The 25,140-nt window shown below is 46.7% G+C and overlaps 1 protein-coding gene across 9 annotated transcripts in view; it reads right to left on the bottom strand.

Moving 5' to 3' along the window:
- Positions 1 to 25,140, bottom strand: part of FGF12 (fibroblast growth factor 12) — a 227,292-nt gene that overhangs the window by 5,551 nt on the left and 196,601 nt on the right. For all 9 annotated transcript variants that reach the window (XM_067002502.1, XM_067002500.1, XM_067002498.1 and 6 more), the window contains one exon: positions 2,792 to 2,990. In XM_067002502.1, the coding sequence (XP_066858603.1) occupies positions 2,792 to 2,990 (199 nt within the window). The remainder of the gene's footprint in view (positions 1 to 2,791; positions 2,991 to 25,140) is intronic.

Below are 25,140 nucleotides of genomic sequence, written 5' to 3'. Positions count from 1 at the left end.
GAATGATCAGTGATCAGAAATAAAAATATCAAAAGAAATGTGTTGCGTATGTGTGTTTTTAACCAAAAGTGGCCCCACACAGTACATTAACTGCTGCCTGCCAGGCTGTTTGCCTTGGCTTTGCCTGTGCACAGATGGGAGAGGAACTTAACGTTTCCCCTGTTGTTACTTAGGAAGTTTTTTGTGCTTTTATATTGATTAAGCTCGATGCTACTCTCAAAAACAAACAAGCAAATCTACCTACACTAAACCAAAACCAACCGCTCCTACCAACGAAGCACAAAAACCTTCCTAGTTGCTTTTGCTCGGAGCAGCTCCAGCATCCTGATAATCTACAGGAGACAAAGCGACCTGTGGGATTAGCACAGCATAAAACTGTGGCTGTGATAGGTCACACACACACAGGTACTACTGCATATATACGTATGCACATGCATAGATGTGGTCCTTAGAAGTTACCTGGGAGGATATTTCATAGTTATTTATTAGCTTATTACCCATTTGCAATTCTGAGGGAAGGACCCTGAATTCAGAAAGCAGTACGGAGCAACAGGCTTCAAATGAGCTCCGTGAGCAGCCTGGGCTTTCTTGCGTTTCCTTTTCCTGCAAAGGTTCCCTTCACTGAGCTGCTGCATAATTTTTCTGCACACGGCGAACGACTGGGAAGTTTCAGCTCGGAGATAATTGCCATTGGAGTGGTGGGTGAAGTGATTCCTGGCAGTGTACACAACACCTCTCCTTCCCAAGGGACACGATCCCCTGGCATCCATTACCCTGCCAGCCATCACGTCGCAGTATTAATGCCGGCGGTGGGATCTGAGCAAACGCAAACCCGGGTGCGTGCTGCGGGTCGAAGCTGGGAAGTACTGGCCTGAATAAGCGGCAGAGCTCACACGCTGGGACATGCCACGGCGCTCAGCAAAAGGGATGTGCACATATAGCAGGGGAGCGCTTCGAATGCTTCCTTCAAGTCACGTCAAAGGGAAAGATGCTGTTAAACCAGGGAAGGAATTGCCCCCGTTCTGTAACATCTCTGCTTGCAAGCTCTGCTCACGGAGACTTTGATGGATGCGGCACTGACAAGTCACGTGGAGCTGAGCGCGCTTTACTCCAGCCCTCCCCACAACCCTCTGCTACCTACAATGAATCTTGGGCTTGGGAACAGAGTCCTCCTGCTGGAGTCACAGCCCCAGACAGCTGAATGCTTTGGGAAGCTGACACGTGCCTCGGCTTGGGCGGCTGCCAGCTCTTTGATGCAGCAGCGCTCGCAGAGGCTGCCTGCAAAGCGTGTGGAGGAGGGAAGGGGTGGAGGAGCCCTTAATTTGGCTGCCAACTTCCAAAGCGCTCGCTCGCTCGGGAGGTTATGTGACAGCTGTGATTGAAGCGAGCGTGGGAGGAGGCAAATGCAGGAAAGGGAAGCTCTCGGGCTGGGCTGGGTTTTTCAAAATGAAAGCCAGAGAGGCATTTGCTGCAATGAGAACTCCGCTGCGGGTCAAGAACCTCTATTATGGCAAGTCTTCCTGTGCGGAGAGCCACAAGGAATATCCTAATTTAATGCATGCAGAAGACAACTATTGAGCCATTCAACAGATGCCACGCATGCTGCATCAAAAAAGAAATCTGGATTCAAAGGAACCCACTGATCAGTGCCAACACCCAGCCACACAGCAAAGAAACACCAGAAGGAGCTGGAAACCCAGCTGGGAAAGCTAGCACTTGCAGAAGCCTCTCGTCCCGCCCAAGGCAGGAGAGGAGGAGACGGAAGAGAAGCTGGTGACCAACCTCATGCCTGAAACAGGTCCCATTCCTCAGCAAAACTCAAAGTGGGCTTAGGGAGTGAGTATCCCTGGTGCCTCAAATAAACAAGAAAAGGCTCCCGGCTACAGAAAAAATAATGAGCGACCGCACAAGAAAAGCAAGCTTGTGCTGTTCTCTGTTCTTCCACCACCTCCACCTTCTGCACAAAGGCTGCAGATGCCCTGTGAATGCCGAGCTGAATTTTTCTTGAATTTCCGAGCAACAGAAAAAGGATGCTTGCTTGTTTCCAAAATCAAGTTAATATCTGTTAATGAATAGGCTTACTGCACTACTTCTCCCCATTTGCCAGTTCCCAGCCCATAAACAAATGTCATGGCATGAGCCTGTGGCACGCTTCAGTAGCGTACAGTCAGCAGTAGCAGGAGGGCAAAAATTCAGCTCCACTATTTCCACTGAAGCCTCGTGCTGTGATGAAGATGTGGCGTGAGAGCATCTTGTCCAACTGTGGACATCTATGATAAAGTTTTCTCTACCCCCAGTGACTTATAAGCCTGTCTTTACAGACAAGCAAAAACATGAGCACCTGTAGATGTATAAGCACATCCCCAGCTATGCTGGCAGGACCCATTTGCCTCCTGTTACTATTGACAGAGTCCCATACTCTAAAATCAGCTGAGATAAACCCTACCTCTAGTGACTCTACACAGAACTGGAAGCCCACTGACTGATGTTGAGAAGTGATCCAGGGCTGCTTTCCCTTCCCAGTAACTTCTCATATGGCTGGGTTTTTAAACTCATCCTTTAGCAAGCCAAAGCTGAGAAGCTTTTATGGGATGACGTGCAGAGTTTATTATACAGGAAAGCAAGTAGATGAAACACTAATAGTGCAGCCCAGCACCTCTCTGAAACTTTACAACCATCGCCCTTGCTTTGTGGTCTTGTTTCCCAACACCCCCATCCAGGCAGCCCCAAATCTGTATCTGCAAACTCACCCACCCTCCACACCACAATGATGGAGGGAGAGATTCCATACCTTCAATGGGTTTGGGTACAAAATGTGATGAGGGTTTGGTTTTTTTCACCCGGTTTCCCTTCATAATTTGACCTTCTTTATTGAGTCCCAGGAACCACGCTCGTCCGGATTCTTGCTGCCGGTACAGCGTGGAAGAATAAATAACGTAGTAGTTTTCAAAGACAGATTCTTTAAATTTGCACTCTGGTGTGAAAACATCCTGCAGTGAGAGAGAGAGAGGGAGACAGAGAAGAAAAAGCAATGGCAAGAATTAATCACTGATCTCCTAAATTAGGCATCGCCGAGTGATACATGGTGGTCACGCATTGCAGTTGGTTTAACAATAGAAAACAACAGGCATCAGCAACACCAGCTCCCAGCAATGATCCTCATCCAGAACACTCCCCACTGAAAGGGAAGGCTTTATTTCCCTGACAAGGCAGAGCTGTGGTTTACAAAACAACCCACAGTGAACGGGCTTGAAAAACGTGCAGGAAAAGTCAGGAATTTGTGTCCCAGTGAGCATGCAAACCCCATCAGAGCAATGCCCTCGTTTGCGTGGAGTATTGTCAAGTGTGTATGTTCTCCCAGGTCTCATCAACAGGGATTTAGGCTGAAATAGTAAGCAAAAAACGCAAGAGAGCTGAGAAGCAAGGAGGCAGCCCTGCTGCTCAGTGCTACTCCCAGTGCCTCGCCCAGCTTCGCTCTTACCTTCCCTGTGATGGGTAAGAAATGTGCAGTGGTCATTGTCTGAAACACTGAGGGTTCTTCAAATATTTATGGGCAAAAAGCAGCTTACCAGGGGCATTTAAGTGGGTTTGGGGAATACAAACCAAGTAACCAACTTAGTTATTTTCAAAAGGGGCAGGAGGAGATGCTGGCACAACGCCTGTAAATCTTTCAATAAAGATAAATAATAATGATAATAATCAAAGACCAATGGAGAAGTCACTTTAAACATACATGATATCTAAGGATTTCTTCAGATACAGAGAACTGGTCTCTGACCTGCCCAGGAACAGAACACAGGGGCTGTCCCAGGTGTCTCCTGAGCCTGCTGGCTGGGGGCTGGCTGTGCCTGGGCCGCCTGTGCTGGCTTTGCACAGACTGCAGGAGGAGGCTGTGCCTGGCTGTGGAGGAAAACTTGCTGTGTCTCACAAACTTCTCAAGATTTTAAAAACGGGGAAATGCTATTAAGCCTCTTTGAAAAGAGCTGGCTGGCCAGGGGGCTCTGGCAATGGGCTCCCAACCCTTCACAGTCAGACACAGTTATTGGTCTGAGATGGTTTTTTTCCCAGACTTAAATGAAAATTCATCCTGTCCAAACAAATGCTCCCATTGGGTTCCTTAAAATTATGATATTATTGAGAAGAAAAACAAAAACAAAAACAAAAAACCCTCAAACTACAATGAATAAGCATTTCTCAAGAAAAAACTGTTTTATCAAACAAAATCCCATTTTGCAGGAGGCGTCTCAGAGCCCCGTGAGTGCAGGCAGGTGCTGCTACGGGCAGGCGATGCGCTCCCAACCCCTCACCACTCAGGTTCCCCCATCCTTCCTAATGGAAAACCCATGACCAACGTCTGAGCAAAGCATCTGGAGTAATGCCACGTATTTACTGCAGACCTCATTTTAAGAGTGAACGTATTTTGAACACTCAGCAACACTCAGGCATGTATTCCCCAGTGCCCCGGGGGTTATATAAAGTGTTGCTGGTCCGACAATAAATCCCGTGTGCAGCAGACCTGCGCAACCAGGCGGGCTTGAAACCACAGAAGATAAAGCGCAGCAGAAAGCGCAGAGCTGGGCTGCACAAACGTGAAGCTTGCATCCATCAGCACCACGCAGATAAAACCACTTTCAGCCCAATGGGTCATTTTGCCCTATCCCTGGGAGCCTTCCTTGCTGGAGGTATAAATATTTTAGGACGAGGGAGTGAAGCAAGTTGAGAGAGAACCGGATGACTTAGAGCACTAGAAAATGGTGTTTGAAGTAGCTTCCCCAAAGATCCGTGTTTGAGCACTCCTTAAATCCACTCGTTATCTCCAGGCTTCGCCTGGCCTTGGAAGACGTGGCTCAGGCAGTTTGCAGCCGAAGTCCTCCCTGCTCTGCCCAGCACCACCGCCTGGGTCCGGGGCTCTCCTCGGCACCGCGCCCAGCCAGGCAGCAAAGCCCATGGTGGGGAGCATCTCTACAAGCAGAGCATCTCTACAAGCAGAGCGGACGACTCAGTCCCTTTTCCCAAGCCTTGGGTACTCCACCAACACAAACGTCTTAATAAAATAAAATTCCCTTTAGGAGGATTGAAAAGTTTTTCTCTGGGGCGGGGTGGCTACCACCTTGCCCAAACAAGCAGCAAAATATTGTATTTTAAAGCAGGTATATTTAAAGGGATCAATTTAATGAAGATATAAAAAATAAAGCAAAAATAACAATTTCCACTAAATGCTTAAGCTCCCCTCAAAATGACACCAGCAAACAAGCCTGCCCAACTGTTTCTGTGAGTTGCCTGGTCAGTTCCTCGTCCCCCCAGTTCAGCTGACATACAGCTCCTGACGCTAACCACGGCACCACCGCCACCACCAATTCTCCAGCTCTCTGTATTAGGCAGGTTTAGAAAACCCATCGATTTGACAGCTAAGTTCTAGTTAAATAACGCCGTTTTATGCACTATTATTATCTTTCTTATTACACGTACCACACCATTAGCAACAACTAGTTCCCACTGTCCCCCAGCACAATTCCTCGTACTGCCAAATCAGCAATCCCCGGGCTCTGCACAGGTTTCAGCTCCAGAAATCTTTCACACAACTGCTGCGTGAGGACCTGACACAAAAACCAAGGGGATGGAGACGGAAAAGCAGGTAAAAGAAAAGAGAGGAGGCAGACAAGCAGGACACAGAGCACTGTCCCAAGCACCGGGGATATTTGGTGTGTCCTCTAAACCTATTTACCACGAAAACCCTTATGGTTTTCTTCATCGATATCTTCTTGGTGGCCAATGTCAAGCCTCCCAAGTTTACAAGGCCCAGCTGTCATGTCAAGTGGTTCCTGCCCAAGTCTCTTGCTGATGGCTTTGTGGCGACTCATAACAAAAGGCTATTGGGATATTAATGGCAGAACCTCTCTACACGCTTTGCTGTCAAAATTAATTGTGGCAATGGTGCCAAAGCAGGTGGGACATGCCGGTTCAGTTGTCTTGTGCTGAGAACTGGGAAGGAAGAGCAGAGCGCAGGTGGGCAGATCAGGCTTCACGCTAACCAAGCTCCTAGCAGCAACTGCAGCATGGGCTGAAATTGGAGATACCTGAAGGTGTTTGTGGAAAACCACTCAGTTATTAGCCAGATCTCTGTTGGTTGTTTTGGTTTTTAAAATAATCTCAGTGTTGATGAAATGTGCTAGATGGGAAGACCCATAATCCAGTATTTTCTCAGCATCACACAGACACAGGGTGGGTAAAAACAGCAGAAGGACCCTCAGGCTGCGTCCCCCACGTGCTTCTGGCAAGCCATAAGGACATCCTCCTCCACAATTAATGCTGTGATAAGCCCTGGGGTCAGCAGCACCCACTTCTCTCCCTCACTTGGTGCAGGGACCTTTCAAAACAGGCTTATTGCAAACCCCACTCAATTATTTTCCCAGCTCCCTACTTGATAGAAATAACATGACCAGGTACAGATGGCTTCGTCTTTTAATCATTAGCCTTTTGCAGTCTTTAAACAAAGAAATAAATCACGCTTCTGTTTCCTGTACAAACTCCACAGTGCTCTTCGTCCCTTGGCAGCACCATCCTGAACCCAGCTCGCTCAGGAAAGCCACTAGTTCTCCTCATCAAAGTGTGGGATTGTGACTTGGAGAAAAAATAAATACACTTGTCTGTGTTATCTTCATGCCAAAATACGTTGACTAAATTATCTTCAGATAGAAAGGAAATAAATACATTTATTTGTTCACTATATGGAGATTCAGAGCTTGAGGCATTTTGTTAAATGTCTCTAGACGTTACTGAAAATGATTTGAAAAAGCAGATTTTTTTTTTTAATTGTTAAACTAAAAACTTGTGTGAAATACTTGTAAAAGAGATGTTAGCCATTTACATGCAAAATGATTAGCATCTGCCTCCAACTTGTTTTCAGTATCTCAGCACAACCCCTTGAACAAAAGGCAGTTCCAGTACGGCAGAGTAATGAGATCTGCTTTGAAAAACAAATGTGGGTCTGGTTTGTGCTAACTCCAGTTTTATTGGAAATCGGAAATCACACAGTTTAGGAAAAAAAAAAAAGTCAAATGGCAGCTATCTCACAGAAAATCACAGAGACTACATTCAGTGGCATTTTGAATCAAAGAAGGGAGCCAAATGGATGTAACTGGCATTCTGGTGGTTTTTTTTTTTTTTCAGTGCATCAGACCTGCTCAGGAAGAGTGTAAGATACCATGGTTTGCCCCAAAAGCTGTTTCTGTTTTAGAAAAACAAGATGTTTAATTTTCCTTGATCCCAGTAGTGTCTCCTGCCATCTGTAGATGGAAATGTGGTTGGGATTTCCAGGCACAAGCCATCCTCTGTATCAAGTGAGCCAGTCTGGTCCTTCAGGGAGGTGTCAGGAGCAGCTGGCTGCCTCTGCCCCCAATCCTGACATGGGCTGGGGGGGATGTGTGAAGGACAGACTTTTTCTAGTCTAACTCATCTTTCACCTGCCATGCTCAGGTAAATCTATCCCAGCTTAGCTTTGAGCAAAACAAGCTTGATTGGACTCTCCTTTGCACTTGTGTGAGGACGGAGAAGCTCCACAAGGCACTGGTGGAGAAACATTGCTGTCAGACCTGTGGACATGATGCTTCAGGAGGCACAGGGTGTTCCAGGAGTGCACAGCCACCCAAGCAAGCAAGGGAAGCACTGACCCCTGCCCGTACCAGGCTGGGGCATCGCCTCTGCCGGCACCCTGAGCATCCTCAGCTGGGAGGTGCATACAGGGCCCCCCGCTATGCACCAGCGTGGTGCTCCTGGGTACCGATCACAAGAGCGGGCAACTTGCCCCTTGCTTTGCTTGGGCCAAGCCCTGAGCAGCAGAGAGGCCCTGATGTCCCCAGAGCATGGCAGGACCGGTGACAGGCAGCAGGAAGGCTGTCACTGGCTGTCGTACCCAAACCCAGCTGTGCTCTCAGCATCCCCCAGGACTGGGCCACTTGTTTGTATGGCTTGTCATTTCCCTACAAACATTCTCAAAATTGCCAAATAAATAAATAAAGATCTTTTTATGTATATATATTTTTTCCTGAAGATGTCCTTTTATTATAACCCAAAGGAGAACGGCAAATATACACATCCACATGCAAACCTAATGACTTAATAAATTTAGTCACTGAAATGAGCGGCAATAAAAGAAAAAGCCTATTCTGCAAGTAGTTTGTGCCACAGTTTAGGAAAGGGATGTTAATTATGAGTGCTGAAATATCTAACTAACATACTCCCAGAGTAACAGTTTTCCTTTGTTTACAGCACTTACGGGTTTCTCTTTTATGTTCTGCACAATTACTGAGCCGGATCTTCCGATGGGATAAAAACACCGAACGGCTCCCTCCCAGAGAATAAGGCTTGGGGTACTTACCAGTGCTAGTGCTAATAGCTGAGAGTTCAGCAAGTCAGTTAAAACATATTAAGGAGCGCCTAGTAAATACGGAATCATAAATATCATGACAGCTGTCAGCAACCAGAGCATCTGCACCCCTTTGATGCCAACAGCACCGACAAGTTCACCATCGGTAGCGATGCGCAGAGACCCGCGTGGATGAAGACACTGGCTTCTCAGAGACACGTGGGCTGCCAGAGGGAAATGGAAATGCCCACAAACCTCATACCAAAGTGCTTGTTGCTGCCCTTATTCCTAGGACAGGGCTTTCGCCCTGTAGGTCCTGTGCACAGGCGAAGCCCCCCTGCAGCCCACAGCAGCACCCCCCCAGGCGCTGACGCCCTGCGTCCAGCCTGCTGAGTGAGCTCAGCGTCCTCCCGCCCAGTGTAGCTTCCTCCACGGCCCCGGGCTGCATCTGTCTGAAATGCTTGGGAATAATTGTGGCTGAGCTCTCTTGGCACGTGATCAAGAACCGCAAAACTGCATCCAAACTGTACATCTCATCACATCTTTGTCCAGATGGCAGGTGATATTCTACTGTTCACACTCCACTTTTCCTCCCCCTTCTAGCTCCATGAGAGATTGGTGACAAGTCTTCCTGGTGGCCTTTTACAAGTAGGAGAGAGCAGATATGTTTTAAAATAACAAGCTGCTACATGGGAGCGCACAGCCCTGCTGCAGAGCGCAGACTCACTTGATGAGACAATATGGTTATCTACAAGTATTTTGACTCTGCCCGAGCCATCTGTGGGTTGGAGGGAACACATTTTCAAATAAATCACCATCCGTGGCAGGTCCAGTCCCCAGCGAGCTGGGAAGCAGCGTTAACTAGCAATCCAACTTACCGCCCCTGAAAAATGTAACGAGAAGGCTATTTGCTCTCACTTTTGCAGGAACTGTCTGTGCCCAGGGTACATACTTGGCGTGTTGGCTTCATTATAAAACACTAAAGCCTGTGGTGGAGCGCAGGTCTGCCGAGTCTGAGAAACTGCCCCAGCACTCCTTGGCAAAGGAACGGAGACATAGGTGTGATTGCAGCTCACGGGGATGTGTCCACGGTAACCCTGCCGCAGAGCAGCAAGGACATCTGCCCAGGCACGTGGCAGGGGATTGACTAAAACCCAGGGAGGTTCTGCAAGACATGCTGAGCTCCTGGTTGCCTAAACTGAGCTGGCTGCCTGAACTGAAATGAGCTCGTATGGAGCCACACGTGCCATGGTCTAGCAGCTGGCTACAAAGCAGATGAACCCCATGAGTTTTTGAGATCCAAACCCAGACTGGTCCATCCCACTGTACCTCAGGATTGCATTCTGCTTTCAGCTCTTGTCCAGTTCACCACACAGACACATTTCTTCTAAACACTTGATAAAGTTAAAAATGCCTGGATTCACTGCACTGGCCTTTGGCAGCTGCTCATGCAAACCTGATAGGAACACAGCTTTCAGTTTAATGAGTGCTGACAAGAACATAACTCAGGACGACTCCTCAAGCTGGGCTGCTCGCTTCCATGCCTCCCCAGAGAGCCTGGGTAGGCTGGGGAAGAACAGGCTCCGGGAAGAAGAGCTGGGTACCAACAACGGAGCAGCTCTGTGTGCAGTTACCCAGGAAAGGCTGCACACTGCGCAACTCGCAGATGGGACGCACACAGAAAAATCACATATTTCATCTGTTGCTCAACTTTCTGTTACTGATGGACCCCAAAATCGAATTCATGGTTGGATGGAAAAAAATTGTATCCTTTCTTTTCAAAACATTAGGCATATTTAGGTTTTAACTGACTATTTTTTAAATTTTGGATCTCATTTCAAGGTGGAATTGGGAAGTCTTTCAAAATGTGGATCTGTTAAGAAGTGGAGCAGTGATCACAGCACACATACGTGGTTCATTCACATGGCACCTGGCCCATGAAGTCCAGCACCACTCTTCTGGAGAAGCAACTGCTTCCCACCAAAGGGGTTTTCTGACAGCACTGTCTCTGATATCGCATTCCTGGCAGCTTGGAGATCTGGTGAAACCCCAGGATCATTTATAATCTAGGAATCCCACATTATCTATTGTCTTCTCTACATTCTGTTTTTCTAACAAAGTGTCTGGAATTGGTAACGCCGCTATTAGCTCTGCTTACTCCAAAGCGGTACCCAGAAACACATCTTTGCATTCAGAGATAATGATCATGAGACAAGACGGGACAAGATGAAGATATGTTAGTTGCATACAAGAAAAACAGATTTCCTAAATTAGCATCACACTGCCTCATCTGCTAAAGCCTGAAATAACCATGAAGAAAAATAATAATGTAAGAACCCTAGAAGCAGGGCCAGATGGGCTGCTTTGGGCCTGTCATCTATCCATAGGGCCACAGAGAGTTTCTTGGCATTCATTTCAGCCCGAGTACAGGGCACAATGAATTGACTTGTGGCCTTTGGACACTTTTGCGATATTGCTATTTTTATTTCTGTTGACAATAATAACAACAATGTATAAACTAAAATAATGATTACGCTTTTTTAAACACGACACTATTTTGTTCGGATATACAAAAGACAACTCTTATTGGAAAACTAGCAGTAAGTATTAGATTTATCATATTATTATTGATACTAAAATTATCCTCAAAGGCTCAAACCACAGTAGGAGTACTTTGGGCATTTAATAAAAACACCCTTGCCATAACAAGAGGAAGGGAAAACCATTTATTTCCTACATTTTTTGTGCAGAGATCCTGAGCGCTGAAAGACCAAGCAGTTTGCTGAGTGCTCTGTAAAACCAGAGGTGTCAGAGCTAGCGGAGAAACTTATTTCCCCTGGGTTCCAGTTCATTTTCTTAGGCAAAGGTCCTCTCTTTCTGATATAAATGAAGTAATACAGTTATAACAACATCGGGGAGAACAGGACCGCGGGCAAGCCCCTGTCTTTGTAAGACAGTCTCCTGCGGACGGCGCTTCAGCACGCCGACAGAACCCAGCCTGTCCTCGCCCCCGCGGCACAGCCGGGCACCGAGCACAGGTCCGAAGAAAGAAAAAAGGCTCTCGCACAATTTTCTGTGCAGCTCACTTTTCGGAGTAACACGCCACGTGGGCAGCAGGTAAGAGGACTTGCCAAGGAGCTCGCCAGGCCTATTACAAGTGTAAGCTGGTGATACACCGAGATAGCCTCTTGGCTTTGACTTAGATTCAAACCACAAGACCGGGTGGAAACACAGCACACTGACACGCTCCCTATCTGCTCTAACGCTGGGAAGATCTCTCCTGCATTAAACCAATTTCAGAGCTGTCACGACCAGGGCTGGAAATTCAATTTCTTGGCCGCTAAAACTTCCACCCTGAAAATGAGTGGTAAAATGAGTGGTGCTAGATTATTAATATTTTGACAGCTTCCTGACAGGGTGGCTACAACCGGCCAATTAACCACAGGCCCCGCGGTCTCAAGCATCAGCTGAGGTTGGGGTGAGCTGGTGTCGGACAGGCTGGATCTCACAGCCAAAAAGGAATGTTATGAAGTGTGAATATTCATGTGGCTTTTGCCTCCCCCTCGTTACAGCTGCTGCAGCGCCTACACAGAGAAAAGGAAAGGTTCGTGGCGTGTTCTTGGGAGAAGGCCAGCTCTGCTGCCCACCAGGAGGGCCGAAGGGAACCCACCAAGATCTCCACCTGTAAGCCTACACCTCCGCATGGTTTCTGATGACCAAGCCAGAAAAAAAAAAAAGAGTAAACAGTGCTTCCCTAAAACCTGTTAGGATTACCCTAAGATCTCTGCCCTGTCTCTGCTGAGGCTGCTCCGGCTGCAGCCAAGCAAACAACCACGTGCCCAGTGCTTCAAATCCCTCTGCTCATCATCCAGAGCACCAGTGAAGGTGGATACATGCTACAAAGCAGATTGTGAAGAGGGGCTGCAGGTTCATTTCTGCTGGTCCTGAGCATCTTTTACAGCCGGTGGAGGAAGTTTGCTGGTGAACATCTATCATGTAACTGAGGCATTGGACTTCAAATTCTGACAGCAGGCTCCTCTGCTGGTCCTGAGTCCTCCAGACTCTGTGTCCTTGAGCCAGACACTTTGGGCTACCGTCTCATCTAAAATTCTTTAGGTTGCTCATCGTGTATGAAAAGCCTGTCTCTGGTTGCACACAATAGAGGGATATTCAGCCCGAGGAATGAATGAGACTCCAGCTCCTCAGAACATTTTTGGGAGAGAGAGAATGAGACGAGAAACGAAGTGTTTGGCATGAAATGCAGACAGCCCTTTGTTCATCTATTTCCTGGGAAGTCAGAAAATCAGCCAACTCTGCTGTGACAGAAATCGCATCCACATATTGACCACGGTGTCTCTGCTTAGCCTGAAAGAGCTGACAAATCCCATAGCCCAGAACAACTTTACAGAGAAGACCAGGCTTATTTATACCTTGAATGGATTTCCATGATACGTACGTGCTGACAGCCTGAGTTATTATTATTATTTTTTCTGTTACTTTAATTTTGATGTGAAATAACTCATGGACAATGCACAAACATTTTGAATGGACCCAAACTATGCCACAGCATAGATCCGACTGTTCAGTGTAGGCAGCCAAGTGACCCACTGTAGCCGACTCTTTGCTTCCCAGGAATCAGACAGATGGAAGTGTATCATGAGGGATTTTGTAGCAATGGCTATAGTGAAATTTTTCACTCTGTTGCACACTTTGCTAGAGAACTCAGATTAGCTTTGGCATCTGATCCTGTTCAGAAGCCAACTAATGACTGCAACTTCCAATCTAAGATAATATAGTCACTCTAGAGAGAGTAATATAATACAGCAACTCTATTTGGCACAATGCACGGTAAAGCAGGAGATCATTTTACTGTGTTACTAATATATAGAAGACTCTGCAACTGTCTTTAAATTATATGACCCAAAACACATCAACAAAGCAATCCTGAATTAAAAATTGGTATCTCCTATTTGTAGCTCCTTACTGCAGCACACACTCTCAGTGAGATCTAGGGTTTGCCATCAGCTCTGTGAGCATTTCATTTAAGTTTACAGGCTCTGTGTTTACAACGCAGGACCAAATGGGTAGAGTGAAAGCGCTGGTGGCGAGGACCCAACAATCGCCCTGCGCATGTTTTGGGACGGGTTCAGTTGCTCGTCTGTCACCTAGTCCCATGGCATAAACATCGGGCACATTAGAGGCACTCCTGGGGGGTACCCTTCAGTTTGCCTGCATCCAAAAGGAACCAAGTTTGCACAGCCTCAGATCGCTCTGTGACACGAACCAAAGAGCAGCATGAGTGCAATTCGGATATTTGCTCCAAAAGTGCACTTCTGATCTAACTAAAACACTGATCCCAGAGATGGCTGGGATGGTTGCCTTACTACAACAGGTTATAATAAAGCAGGCATGTGATGGATGCGAAATGTCAGCGACCTCTTGCACATTGTCTGTCCTTTAAAGGAGCTGGGGGCCCTTTGTGCCCACTGGGAAAACAGGGAAGTGAGCAGCACGTGGCAACCCGGGTGGTGGCTGCACACACGCTCCCCTTCTCCTGCAGTGTGGGGTTTGCACTTCAAGTAGTTCCTTCGTCATCTGAAATGCCTCACAGTCACACTGGGGGTAAGCACAAGAAGCCTTCCAAAAAAGCACTTGCCACCAACATCCACAACAAGAAATAGCCACATTAGCAGTAATAACAGAAAGGTCGTTTGTTGAGCCTGCCTATTTCAATCCCAGTACACTGCTTGCAGGAAGCTACAAGCTGACTATATGTCACAGCTGGATCCTTCAGAGGTCTGAAAATACTCTTGGCACAGTAAGTTTTAAAAACATCTAGTTGATCTGTTCTAACAAACAGGTTAGGAAGGGGAAGAAAAGCTCAGGGCTGTCCTGACCATATCACTGGAGAAGGAATGTATCCTTACCTGCCTTGTGTTGTTTTTTTTTTTTTTTTTGTGCTAGCCCAGAGCAGGGAAAAAAAATGTAAAAGAGAAATCTTGCTCATTGACATAACAGTCCTTTCTCAATATCCACAATATTTCATAGCTTTCGTATGTTTTCATTGACGCTAAATCCTGAATCATTAATGCAGCAACAAGAGCAGAATCAGATCCCCTACGAATCGCTAAAGCTGGACTACACATTCTGTTCAAGGAATAAACACTGACTCATGAATGTTTCAATTAAAATGGATATGATCACTTTCATAACAAGGGAAATGAAGGAGAAGATTAGAAGTCCTGTGGGAACATAACTGCTGGTGCATGGAGTAAAAGACACAAAGATAACCTGAAGTCCCAAAGTGTCTGACTTCACTCATCCGAAGGCTGGGACTTCATGCAGGCAAAATGATTTAGCAAAACCTTATTATGTGATGGCGTATTTGTACTAACGGACCCGGACAGTCACTTGTGTCCCTACAGTCCATGATGCTGGGCTCAGCAACAGGCACACGGTGTCCCACCCTGTTCAAAACTGTCACCCAGGGCAATGAACATTGTAGCCACAAACCACTGTCAGCATATTTCACAACATGAAAGCATTGGGAAGGTGAAAACCTGTGAAGCAGAAATTCAATCAGGCAAGCGGGAGAATGCTTACAGAATCATTGGACTTTATTTACTGGTTTTGCACTATTGCATCTCTACTGACCTAACTGAAGCATATTAACGTGTTGCTAATATGCTCAGAAAGACATACAAAAAGCCCGTGCACTTGGAGGAATGCAAAGAAAGTAACAGCACCATTGGGATCGTTTTACTTATAAGAGGGCAGTAAAAAAAATATGAGGCATGTGAGGCACAAAAGAAAAATAATGAGAGCTGTGAAATTTTACTTTTTAAGCCAGCCATAAAATATAACCTTTCAACTGACAAGGATGCTTTAAGAAGTCTGCTTGCTAAATTTAACTTTGATATAGAGAAGTCTTGTGTTTTGTTCTTTTTTTTTTCTTTTTCGTTAGCGTAAACTTGATAAAAAACGAGGCGTGATAATCCTGGTGCTACACATTTTCAAAAGCCATTTTTTAGCTTTAGACTCTTCAGAGAGCACAGATAACATTTGCATGGATACAAAGCCATTGCAGAAAGACTGTTCCTTAAGGGCAGAACTGGCTGCAGGGTTTAATATGATAGGAACTGAGATTCATAATCAGCAGCATTCACATTAATAGCCATTAAATTATTTATTCATATCAGGCTCTGGAAGCCTGTAGGATGTCTAGGTTGTTCTGAAGGGCTCAACTCTCATAAACTTTGCTGCGTGCCTTACTGTCAGTTACTGTTCTGAGCGACATACCTTCATTTTCACAAGGCTTGAGACATGCTGTTGCCTCCAGCACAGCCGGACAGAGCAGGCAGTGTGCAAGGGCTCCCTGAATTATTTGATCCAGTCCTTGCTACAGCCCACCAATTCTCACCAAAGCTCCACATTATAACCCTCTCATTTCTTTCCCCCACAGCTCATACTGCAAGGCTTTTTCAGAAGCCCGCTGCTGCAGGTTGTTTCTGGTTCCTCTATTCCTCCTGGTTGTTTCTCCTTCCTCTACTGAAAAAACTTATCAAACAGCCCTCACATCTTGCCTGTGAGGCCAGAGGAACGAACAGCAGGGTCACAGAAACTAACCTGAGCTGCAGAAGACGCCAGCGAGGTGGTATTTTGCCCTAAAGCATTCTCACCCTTTTTTCCCCCACTTGTGTCCCCAGCGCTACTGCTGACCTTGATCCATTTAAATACCTCTCTGACAAAATTACACTGTAGTAGAATGTAATTATGCAATCAAGTAATGAGCTATGGCTTTGCTCTTGGTCTCATACACAAAGCCACCCTTGAAGAGGGCGATAAAAGGGGCGATTATTACGAAAGGCCAAAGCAGCCCCATGTACCCACTACCGGGCAGGATGCACGGGACGTGAGCTCTAGACCGTGGTGCTGAGCCGCTCCTGCGGACACCCGCCTCTCCGGCACAGGGGCTGGCGGAGCTCCCTGGGGAGAGCCGAGAGGGGTCTGAGCCTGGAGAGGCTTCGGGGAAGCGTGACGGCATCGAGGTTTCCTGGCCGGGCTGGGTTTGGAAAAGCAGCTCCAGCATTGCACCCTGCTGCCCGGCTCCAGGCCAGACCTGTCAGGCTTCGGCCCGTGGACAACTCATAGATTTTGGGGCGGGTGGGAGGGCATGGGAAAAGAGAAAGTGATATTTTAGGGAGAAAAGAAATTGCCAAACAGTTTTGACCACTGTGTTACTCGGCTGGGTCATGCTAGCGTCACACAGGCAGTTCCACAGAAGCAGGATCAACCCCTTCAAACCACAAGCACGGGGGGATTTGTTTCTCTGCGTAACCAAATGATGCCGTTAGCAGAGCACTTGAATATTGCCAGCTACCTCGCTCACACAGCAGTCCTATGAGGGCTGCAGGAAACCCACCTCAGTGAGCAGGTAAAGGACAGGGGGAATAAGGCTGGTTGCATAAGGTCCTTGGAAAGGCTGTGTCAGAGTCAGAACATGGATTTTCTGAATCCCAGCCCAATGCTTTTGGCATATGTAAGTGCTCAGGACAGACTAGGAAGGCACTGAAATACCGGCACCGAGTCACAACATCGCTGTGGCCCATCCCTTCTCTCTGACTGCAGCAGAAAGAGCATCACTGTCTGGGAAACATGAAGTTGTCAAGCAGCGATACCAAGCACAGACACGTCAAAAAGCCCCAGAAAGTCCATGGAAATGAATTCCCTATCGTCAGTAGCAGCTTCTCCCTAGGCAAAGATAAATAGCTTGTTATGTATGCAGTCTATGTGCTGGCATGTACTCTACAGCTGACAACGTTCAGCCTCCAGTGTAACTTGTCAAAGCCTGATATGCCTTCCCTTAATCAATGTGGCAAGCTCCTGAACACCACGAGTTTCAAGCAGGGGGCTATTGTCCCTGCAGGCAAGAGAACGAGGCGCGCTGTCAGTCTTGCTGCTGCACTTCAACACATGCACCTCCCAGTCATCTGATGCCAAAACAGAGCTGGATGCAGCTCGCAGCTTCACCAGCACAACCCCCCCGAGCTGTGGCTCCTCAAAAGGCCCCAAGACGGGGTGCTGCCACGTCCCTTGGCTCAGCACGAAGAGGAGAAAGAGATGACAGGCAATATGGGATGGCCGCAGTGCTTCAAGGGTCCCTCCTCGTCCCAGTTCTGATTGTGCTGTTTCACGCTGTTCGTTTTGAGCTGAATAGGATGAAGGTCTTTTTGGCTACCATCCCAGCCTGAATCACTCATAAAGCAAATTCCCCCTGTGTTAGCTGCTCCACATGCCTATGCGATGCTGGGACAAAGGATGAGTCTGGGCAGACAGTGACTAGAATACAGCAGGGTTAGGAAAATTTGTGGTCGGATACTCAGGAGTGCTTACAAGGGGAACTGCTGAAATGAGACAGTTTATGAAATTTGACCACCACAGAGCAGCTGGGGACACCTGAGGTGCGGCAGGCAATCCCTCAGCTCCAGAAGCCATTTGAAAGCTGAAGGTGTGCGCTCAGGACAGGGCACCGGGGAGATGTGGCTGCATTCACAGCTCATGCATAACAGCTGCACTGCCTGCACTTTCGGAAGAAATGTGCTGGGGACAGCAGGGAAGCACAGCGATTTCATCTTCATCATATCTGACAAGAGCCTTTTCAGGGATGACCCTGCAGGGTGTTGCTTCTCAGGACTGTCTGGACTGGGAAAGGGATGTGCTCCCTCCTGTGCTTTTCAGGACACCAGTTTGCTGTAAAATCTGTCCCCAAACCACTTGTCTCTTTTGAGTCTCACAATGTGGGCAGTGCCACATCATGTCAACATTTTCCCCTTCCTTCCACTCATAACCTACATTATCTTTTGTCCACTTCTGATTCTTTCTTCTCTATTCCCTGGCACTTTATTTCAGCACAGCGAGCTTCTGTTTCTTCCCGAGCCACAGTTTTACAGAAACAAGACTGCCCAGAAATGCAGCTGCTCTGCTGGGTCCTTCAGACGCAGGCCACACCATGCCATACTCTGAAAACATTCAGACGCAATAACAGAATCACAGAATGTATCACTATTCCTTACAGTCCTACTGGATCCAGTGCAAATGCTTACGTTCATAAGTTATTTACAGGCTGACTTTCTAACACACTCTGTCTCAACTTCATCTCTGTCTCAACTTCAACAGGCCATAAGAGAACTCTCTGGCCACTTCCACCATGAGTGACTGCACAGAAATGTGAGGCAGGATAAGGACATTTTCAGCAAAGTAAGAAAGGAAAGTACTGTTCTCCCAGGGGAAACTTCTGGGACATGATGGAGCAAGAAAGTAACAGGACCAAGGTGACTGTCAGCGTCTCCTCCCAACACAGAGAGCCCCGGCAGCAGATATATATATATTCAGCATGTCCTAGTGAATCAGTACTGTATGGGTGCTGCATAAAAAGCCTGGGTGAGTGCAATACATGCCACGTCTTATATACACCGTGATCCGATATGTGCCAATCACATCTGCATATGTGCTTTCATGGGATTTATGGAGTTCTGCGATCCTGGCTGGAACCCGAGCAATGGCCTAACCTCTCTGCTTTTTTCTGGGGGAATTTTTGGTGTGGATAAGAAGTGTCCTGTCCTGCTGCCACAACTCTGCAGCCAGAACCCCCTGGCCTGCCCTCCACCTCCTCCACACCTTTGCAACAGCCGGTAAGTGGTGAGGAGAGGTGGCTCCTGCCCAAACACAGTTTATTGCTGTTGTTGTCAACTCACTCTGTTGAAAATAATCCATACAGCTGCAGTGAGAATCTCTGGCCACACAGGTTAATTTCTATAAAAAAAGGTGATTCCAAGGCAGAAAAGAGTTGATCGACGGTCAGGAGCCACCACCCTCAGAAGTTCAGACCCTGGGTGTATTTGTTGGGACTGAATGGGGCTTGCATGTAATGGGCACACTGCAAGGAGGCTGCCAGTGCTCCAGTGGGGAAAGGAAAGAGCAGGAGAGCAGAAAAAACCCTCGTGCTGGTGCCCAGCCGCTCCCCTCTGCAGCAGCCCAGGCACCAACCACACTGATGGCAATGCCAGAGCTGAGCATGCACCACGGGCAGCCCCGTTCTCACATGCAAAAGGCCATCAGAAATTGAAACTCAAATCCATCTCAAAACCCATCCCTCCTCCTCCCCAAGAAGGTAACACCACTGATTTGGCAGCGTGGAGGTATATCCACTTCCCACAGCACTTGCACATAAACCATTTTTTTTTCTCTTAGTAGGAAATTTCTTTTGAAAAATCGACTTCTTATCTATTGGGTTCATCATGTTTTTAACCTAAAAATACAGAACGATAATGCAAAACATGCCTGGACCACTGCAGGCAGGCTGAGGCATCTCATCTCTTCTGTTTATCCCTGTACTTAAGAGCACATCACCAGAGGGAATTCCAGTAACTCTTGCCCGTCTATTCCCACCTTATCTCCAGAAATGATCCAGGCAGGGCCTGCTATGGATGGAAAAGGTGACAAAGGAAGGAGAGCGGCTGGCAGAACCACAGCCTCCACGTCCTGACACCCTGGGACAGCTCTGTGACAAATCAGGGGACCTGACAGCTCCAGGACAGAGGCACATTTTAAATAGAGGCTCTCTGCACAGACAGCAAGTTTAGCGCCAGCACGTTATATGGTTTGTGCTTTTTAGGTTTGATTTTGTGCAAATTCATATACTCCTGGAGAAAACAAAAGCAGTGCTGCAGTTTGGTCTGCCTGCAAGGAATTCATTGCAGTGTGCATCTCCTCATCCCTTTGGGGCACACAAACCAGGGACCAGATTCTCCAGGGAATCTGCAACTCCAGAGTAGTCTCTGTTGTAAGTGAGTGAGTATTTAGGGCAATGAGTCCCAAAGTCTGAATATTTTATCAGCGGTGCGGGGACTGGAAAAAACATTGACGTGCATTAAACTAAGGCTGGGTACCCTGACTGACTGCGTCTATCTTGGAAGTAAATATCAAAGAGCTCATCAAATTCTGAACGTCCTCCTTGGTCTCATGGTGCCTGAGTGGAGCAGCAACCATTGTGGTGTTAGTTGAAGACACCGGGGGTCGTTCCTGGAAGGTCTCTACTTCTGCCAGGGATGGGATAGGTTGTGGCTGGCAGCAGGATTGCCCCACTGTTCTGTCAATACAATAATTAATTGCAAGTTTCATTGCCTTCAAATACAAATGCACTACCTACAGATGGGTAAAACTTTTCTGATCTCCCGTGACCTTGAATATCCCTTGACAAAACTTTCCTCAGTATTTTAAATGCTGTTTCTATATTATTGATGAACCCTTCAGTCGTGCCTAGTGAAAATCCTTCAGACATTCATAATGTCGGAGATCGGCTATTTGGACAGGTGACAAGCCCATTTCTGCTAAGCCAATATTTTTCATATCAGGAGTCACCAAGCAATGGCAATAAGAGTGAAACAAGATGAAAGCTGGAGATATCATCCCGGCTCCCAGCTGATTTCCTGAGTGTCCTGCCAGCCGAAGCGTGCTTCTGTGCTTGATTAATTTAAATTGGGAGTTTCTGAAAACAAAAAGTGTAACACTCAGCTTCTAATCAGAGCGTAAAGGTCCTGCAACTGATCAGCAGGCAGTGTGTGCTCAGCCGCACTGCTAGGTACTCCTTCTTCTGAGCTCTTTTGCCAATAATGATACAATCACCAAGCAGCTCTTTAAACCGAGACAAATAACCTCAACAGCAGGGCCAATAGCCTCCCACAGCTGTGGATCCCAAGTAACTATTCCGGGGACCTCTATGCTGGTCCCTCCAGCTGCTTTCTATGGTCCCTCTACACGTTGGAGTTTCCACCTGAATGGGGAGATGGACTTTTCTTCATGCTGCATGTTCCTGGCCCCAGGCTCTCCAGGCACCACGAAAATACAAACCAGGGGCTAACAGAAATGGTTATTGCTAAAAGACTTTGTGCTACATTACTTTTTATATAGACTCTCATTTTACATCGAAATGTCCACCCTTTTCTAACGCATGCACGCACACTCAGTAAACTGTGAAAGTACAACTTTATTACCATGGATTTACCTCAAAGGGTAAAACTGAGCCAAAAATCAATTCAGGTTTGCTGACAAAAAGCAAAATGCTAATACTGGTGTTAGGGAATCAAAATGTCACTCCCCAGCACCTGCAGGAATATCAATCATCTTGGTTTTTACATTGTATTTTCCTTCCTTTGCTCTGCAGCTACTTTGCAGAGCAGCTGGTACCCAACTCTGGCCTGAAACCAACTCCTGCCATTTTCTGTGTCAGGTGTGGTTTCAGGTTTGAGGGTCAGAGGCCCATGGCATTAAAATTAATTGATTTTGAATGGTTCCCTGAATTTTGTCATCAGCTCTGTAATAAGCCTCAGGTTTAATGGTTTCAGATCTGTGTATGTAATATCACAGTGGATGGCCACAAGTGGAAATCTGGCCCTGGGTTTCTGGACCTGAAACCATCAGTCTTTCCTACTTTAATTAGAGCCATAGACAGACTGTACCCAGGAACAGTACATGCTTGGATGCCCATCTCCCAAGACAGATATTTAGCAGTTTTGACATGTAGTTCTTGTACTCACTAAGGCTATCAAACAGCTTTGGCACCTTAGCTCTAGCTGAGCGTCAAAGGGAATTAGGCACCTAAGTCATTTAAGCACATCTGTAAATCCCACAAAGCTTCTGTAAGCATCTTTCCACATCCAAATACTGAAAATCTGTGTTGAAAAGTAAGTAAGTAGAAGACCAATAAAGAACTGTAAGTAACCTAACTATTAGTGTTATTGGAGACTTAGAAGTGGCTATGGTATATTATACATACGGGGCTCCTTAATAACAACAGGATATAGGACAAATTCTAATGCTCCAAAAATAGATAGTAAACAAATTTCTGCATGCAGAGCTGGTCAGGATTATTATCCTGGTCCAAAACCATCCAAAAATCTTTAGCCTGATCCCAGCAGATCACAGAACAGCCATCTTGCAGAGGTACTGCGTGTTTGCAGCTCTTTTTTGTCTTTTTTTGCCTGGCAGCAAAGCCCGGCAGCCAGGGCTGGGAGCACAGCATCTCTGCAGCGGGGGCATTACACTTGGCTGTGCTCGCTTTCATGGTTTGAACTCTTTCAAGGGGAAATGTGCTGCTGTGATTAGCTGGGGTTATTAACAGTGCTCAACGACTTGTAATGTCACCGATAATCAAAAAGGTCTCAAAAAGTGGAAGAAGACAAATTGAGTTAAAATATACAGCCTACCTGCAGCTCACCTTCCCAGGTCAACGTTGTGCCTGTGCCTACAGCCCGCTATGTATACGCAGCAATTAATTCAGTGACTGCAGGTGTACAGGTGAGGACAGAACGTGATTCCAAACGTCTTTGCTTAGAAGACACTCTCAAATAGTCAAGCCTAATTTTAATGAGAAAATGCTGCTGTCATATAAATCACTGACTTCAGGGCCAGGAAGTATCTCTAGAGAACTCAAATCTGTCTGCTCCGAGGCACGAGCAAATATACCAGAACCTATGTTTATGGGTATTAGCCTAACATTGTCTTAAATGACGACAGTACACCTAACTACTTAGTCCAGAGCTTTCCTAGCTAGAGAAGTTCTTCTACCCTTTGTTGCTGAGAGTTAAACCTGTTGCTTTTTGCCCTTCCCATGATGGATATGCAGAACAATTGGTTACAACCATCCCAAGACAATTTCTGTGTCTGTTAATGTTGCTCTCACGTCTATCCGTCCATCTACATGCCTCTGTGTCGTACTTGATCTTCTCTAAAAAAACAAACAAACAGACTAAAAAACTAAAACCCCAAAAAATATTTTCCATCCTTCTAATATTTTATATATTTCCCTCTACACCTTGTAACTCTTACTATTTTCCTCTGGACTTTTTTTTTCCTTGCCATCTTTTTTCCAGTTCTGTGGTTCTGTTAAAGTACAGTGCCCAGAACTGGCTCCAGTCCTCCAGCCGAGGAGCACAGTGACAACGCATTCGCTATGGCTCCCATTCGGAGCCAGAATGAAGGGGGCCTTTTTTATAAGCTTCCTCTTCATTTTTGACTCATGTTCAATTTGTGGTCTGTTGTAAGCTCCTGTTCCTTTCCTGCAGCCTTGCTGCCTTTGATATTTTCCTTCTCTATCTGTGCGCTTAAGTTTTCTTTCTGGAGTGTAACTCATGAGAAACTCATCTTCACTGAACTTTACTCTATTGATTTTCACTACTGCTCCAATGTATCACGGTAATACTTGAATTCTGACCTTATCCTCCAAAGTGAATCCCAATTTGGTACAATCCACACACTCTCCTAGGGGTACGGTCTCCTATCACTCGCACCGTTAATGAAAACGTTGGCTTGAGCCAGACTCAAGACTGACTGTGCCTGACTCCTCAGAGCATGTTCCCCATTTAACCACAACACACCGCTGTGCACTGAGGGCACTTGTTGCAAGTTTGTGTCCTCCCACCTTCCATTAATTTGACCCATTTTTGCCCGTTTTGCAGACAGTAGTGCCTCGTGGAGAGCTCTCAAAAAGGCTTACTAATATCAACATGCATCGTATATGCATCGTATCCCCCCCTCCTTTCCTTTCACCTGTGAGGGCAGTTAGCTGCTCCACCAAAGAAGGCTGTTGAATTGGTTTGAAATGATCTGTTGCAGCATTTTGTGCTTTATACTAATGCAAGATCTGAGTCCTGGAAGAAACGAGCAGGGCTCATCACCCTGCATCCTGACTGAAGTCAATGAGTAGACGCAATGGGACTGAGAGCAGAATAAAGCCTGGGTTTTTCAAACTTAGATGCTTTTTAGATACATAAATCTTTTCTGTTCAGAAATATGGGTTCAGGTAGTTAATAACAGCACTGAAGTGTGAAAAAAAATCAAGGTAAGTCTATAAAAAGTGGATGGACTTTCATGCAGCTAATTCTTTCTACAGAGCTTTCTTTTCTGTATTCTCCAGCTGCTTAATAACTATTTCCCCTTGGAACAGCCCCTCTGTGTCCTCGCTTTTGTTTTTTTTTTTTAACCTATCTTCAGTTAAATCTTCCCAACCCAGCTCTCCTGGCTATCTGAAAGCTGCCTAGCTAAGTGATTTGCTACAAGTGCTCCGTTTGACAGAGGTGGGCTAGGAGAGCTGGGAGGAAGGGCAAGCCCTGAGGGGAAGAAGCAAGCGGGTCTCTGGAACTGGTTCAGGTTTTGTTAATGAGCCTGGCAGGTGAAGGGAAGAAGCCAAGTGTCTGTTTGGCTTATCAGCAAGGACCCTTTCTAGTCTCTAGTTAATTGGCTTTTATTGATTTTCAGGATAAGAGAGATTTCTGCTAGATTCTGAGCAATTTTAGCAGGGATGCTGGACCGCCAATAAGTATGGATTCTCCCCACCCAGCAACTAAGATGCCTCATTTTGCTCTCTCATGGGCTCAGGTTTCAACTTCTGCCAGGGCTGAAGACATGCACGTGCCAAGGAGAAGGAGAGAAACGCCACGTCCTAGAGAGCTGTGTAACATATATCTGGGGGAGCGTTCACAGCCCTGGCTATGGGCATGCTGCTCAATGTGCCTGGTCCACCCAGATCTGAAACGATGGGCTCACGTCCCAGTGGCTGTGACATCCCCTACAAAGGCACGCTGCTGCCCCTGCACAGCCCTGTACTCGGGGCTGTACACGGTGCTCCTGTGGCTCTGCAACACCACCGTGACCTGCCGAGGGCTTCCTCAGTTCAGATTCCTTGAAATGAGAGGCCAGTGGTGATGCTTTCAGAGCAA

The sequence above is a fragment of the Anser cygnoides genome, chromosome 9, assembly GCF_040182565.1.
Source record: "Anser cygnoides isolate HZ-2024a breed goose chromosome 9, Taihu_goose_T2T_genome, whole genome shotgun sequence".
NCBI classification, from domain to species: Eukaryota; Metazoa; Chordata; class Aves; order Anseriformes; family Anatidae; genus Anser; species Anser cygnoides.
This window is presented reverse-complemented; position numbering and strand designations above follow the sequence as displayed.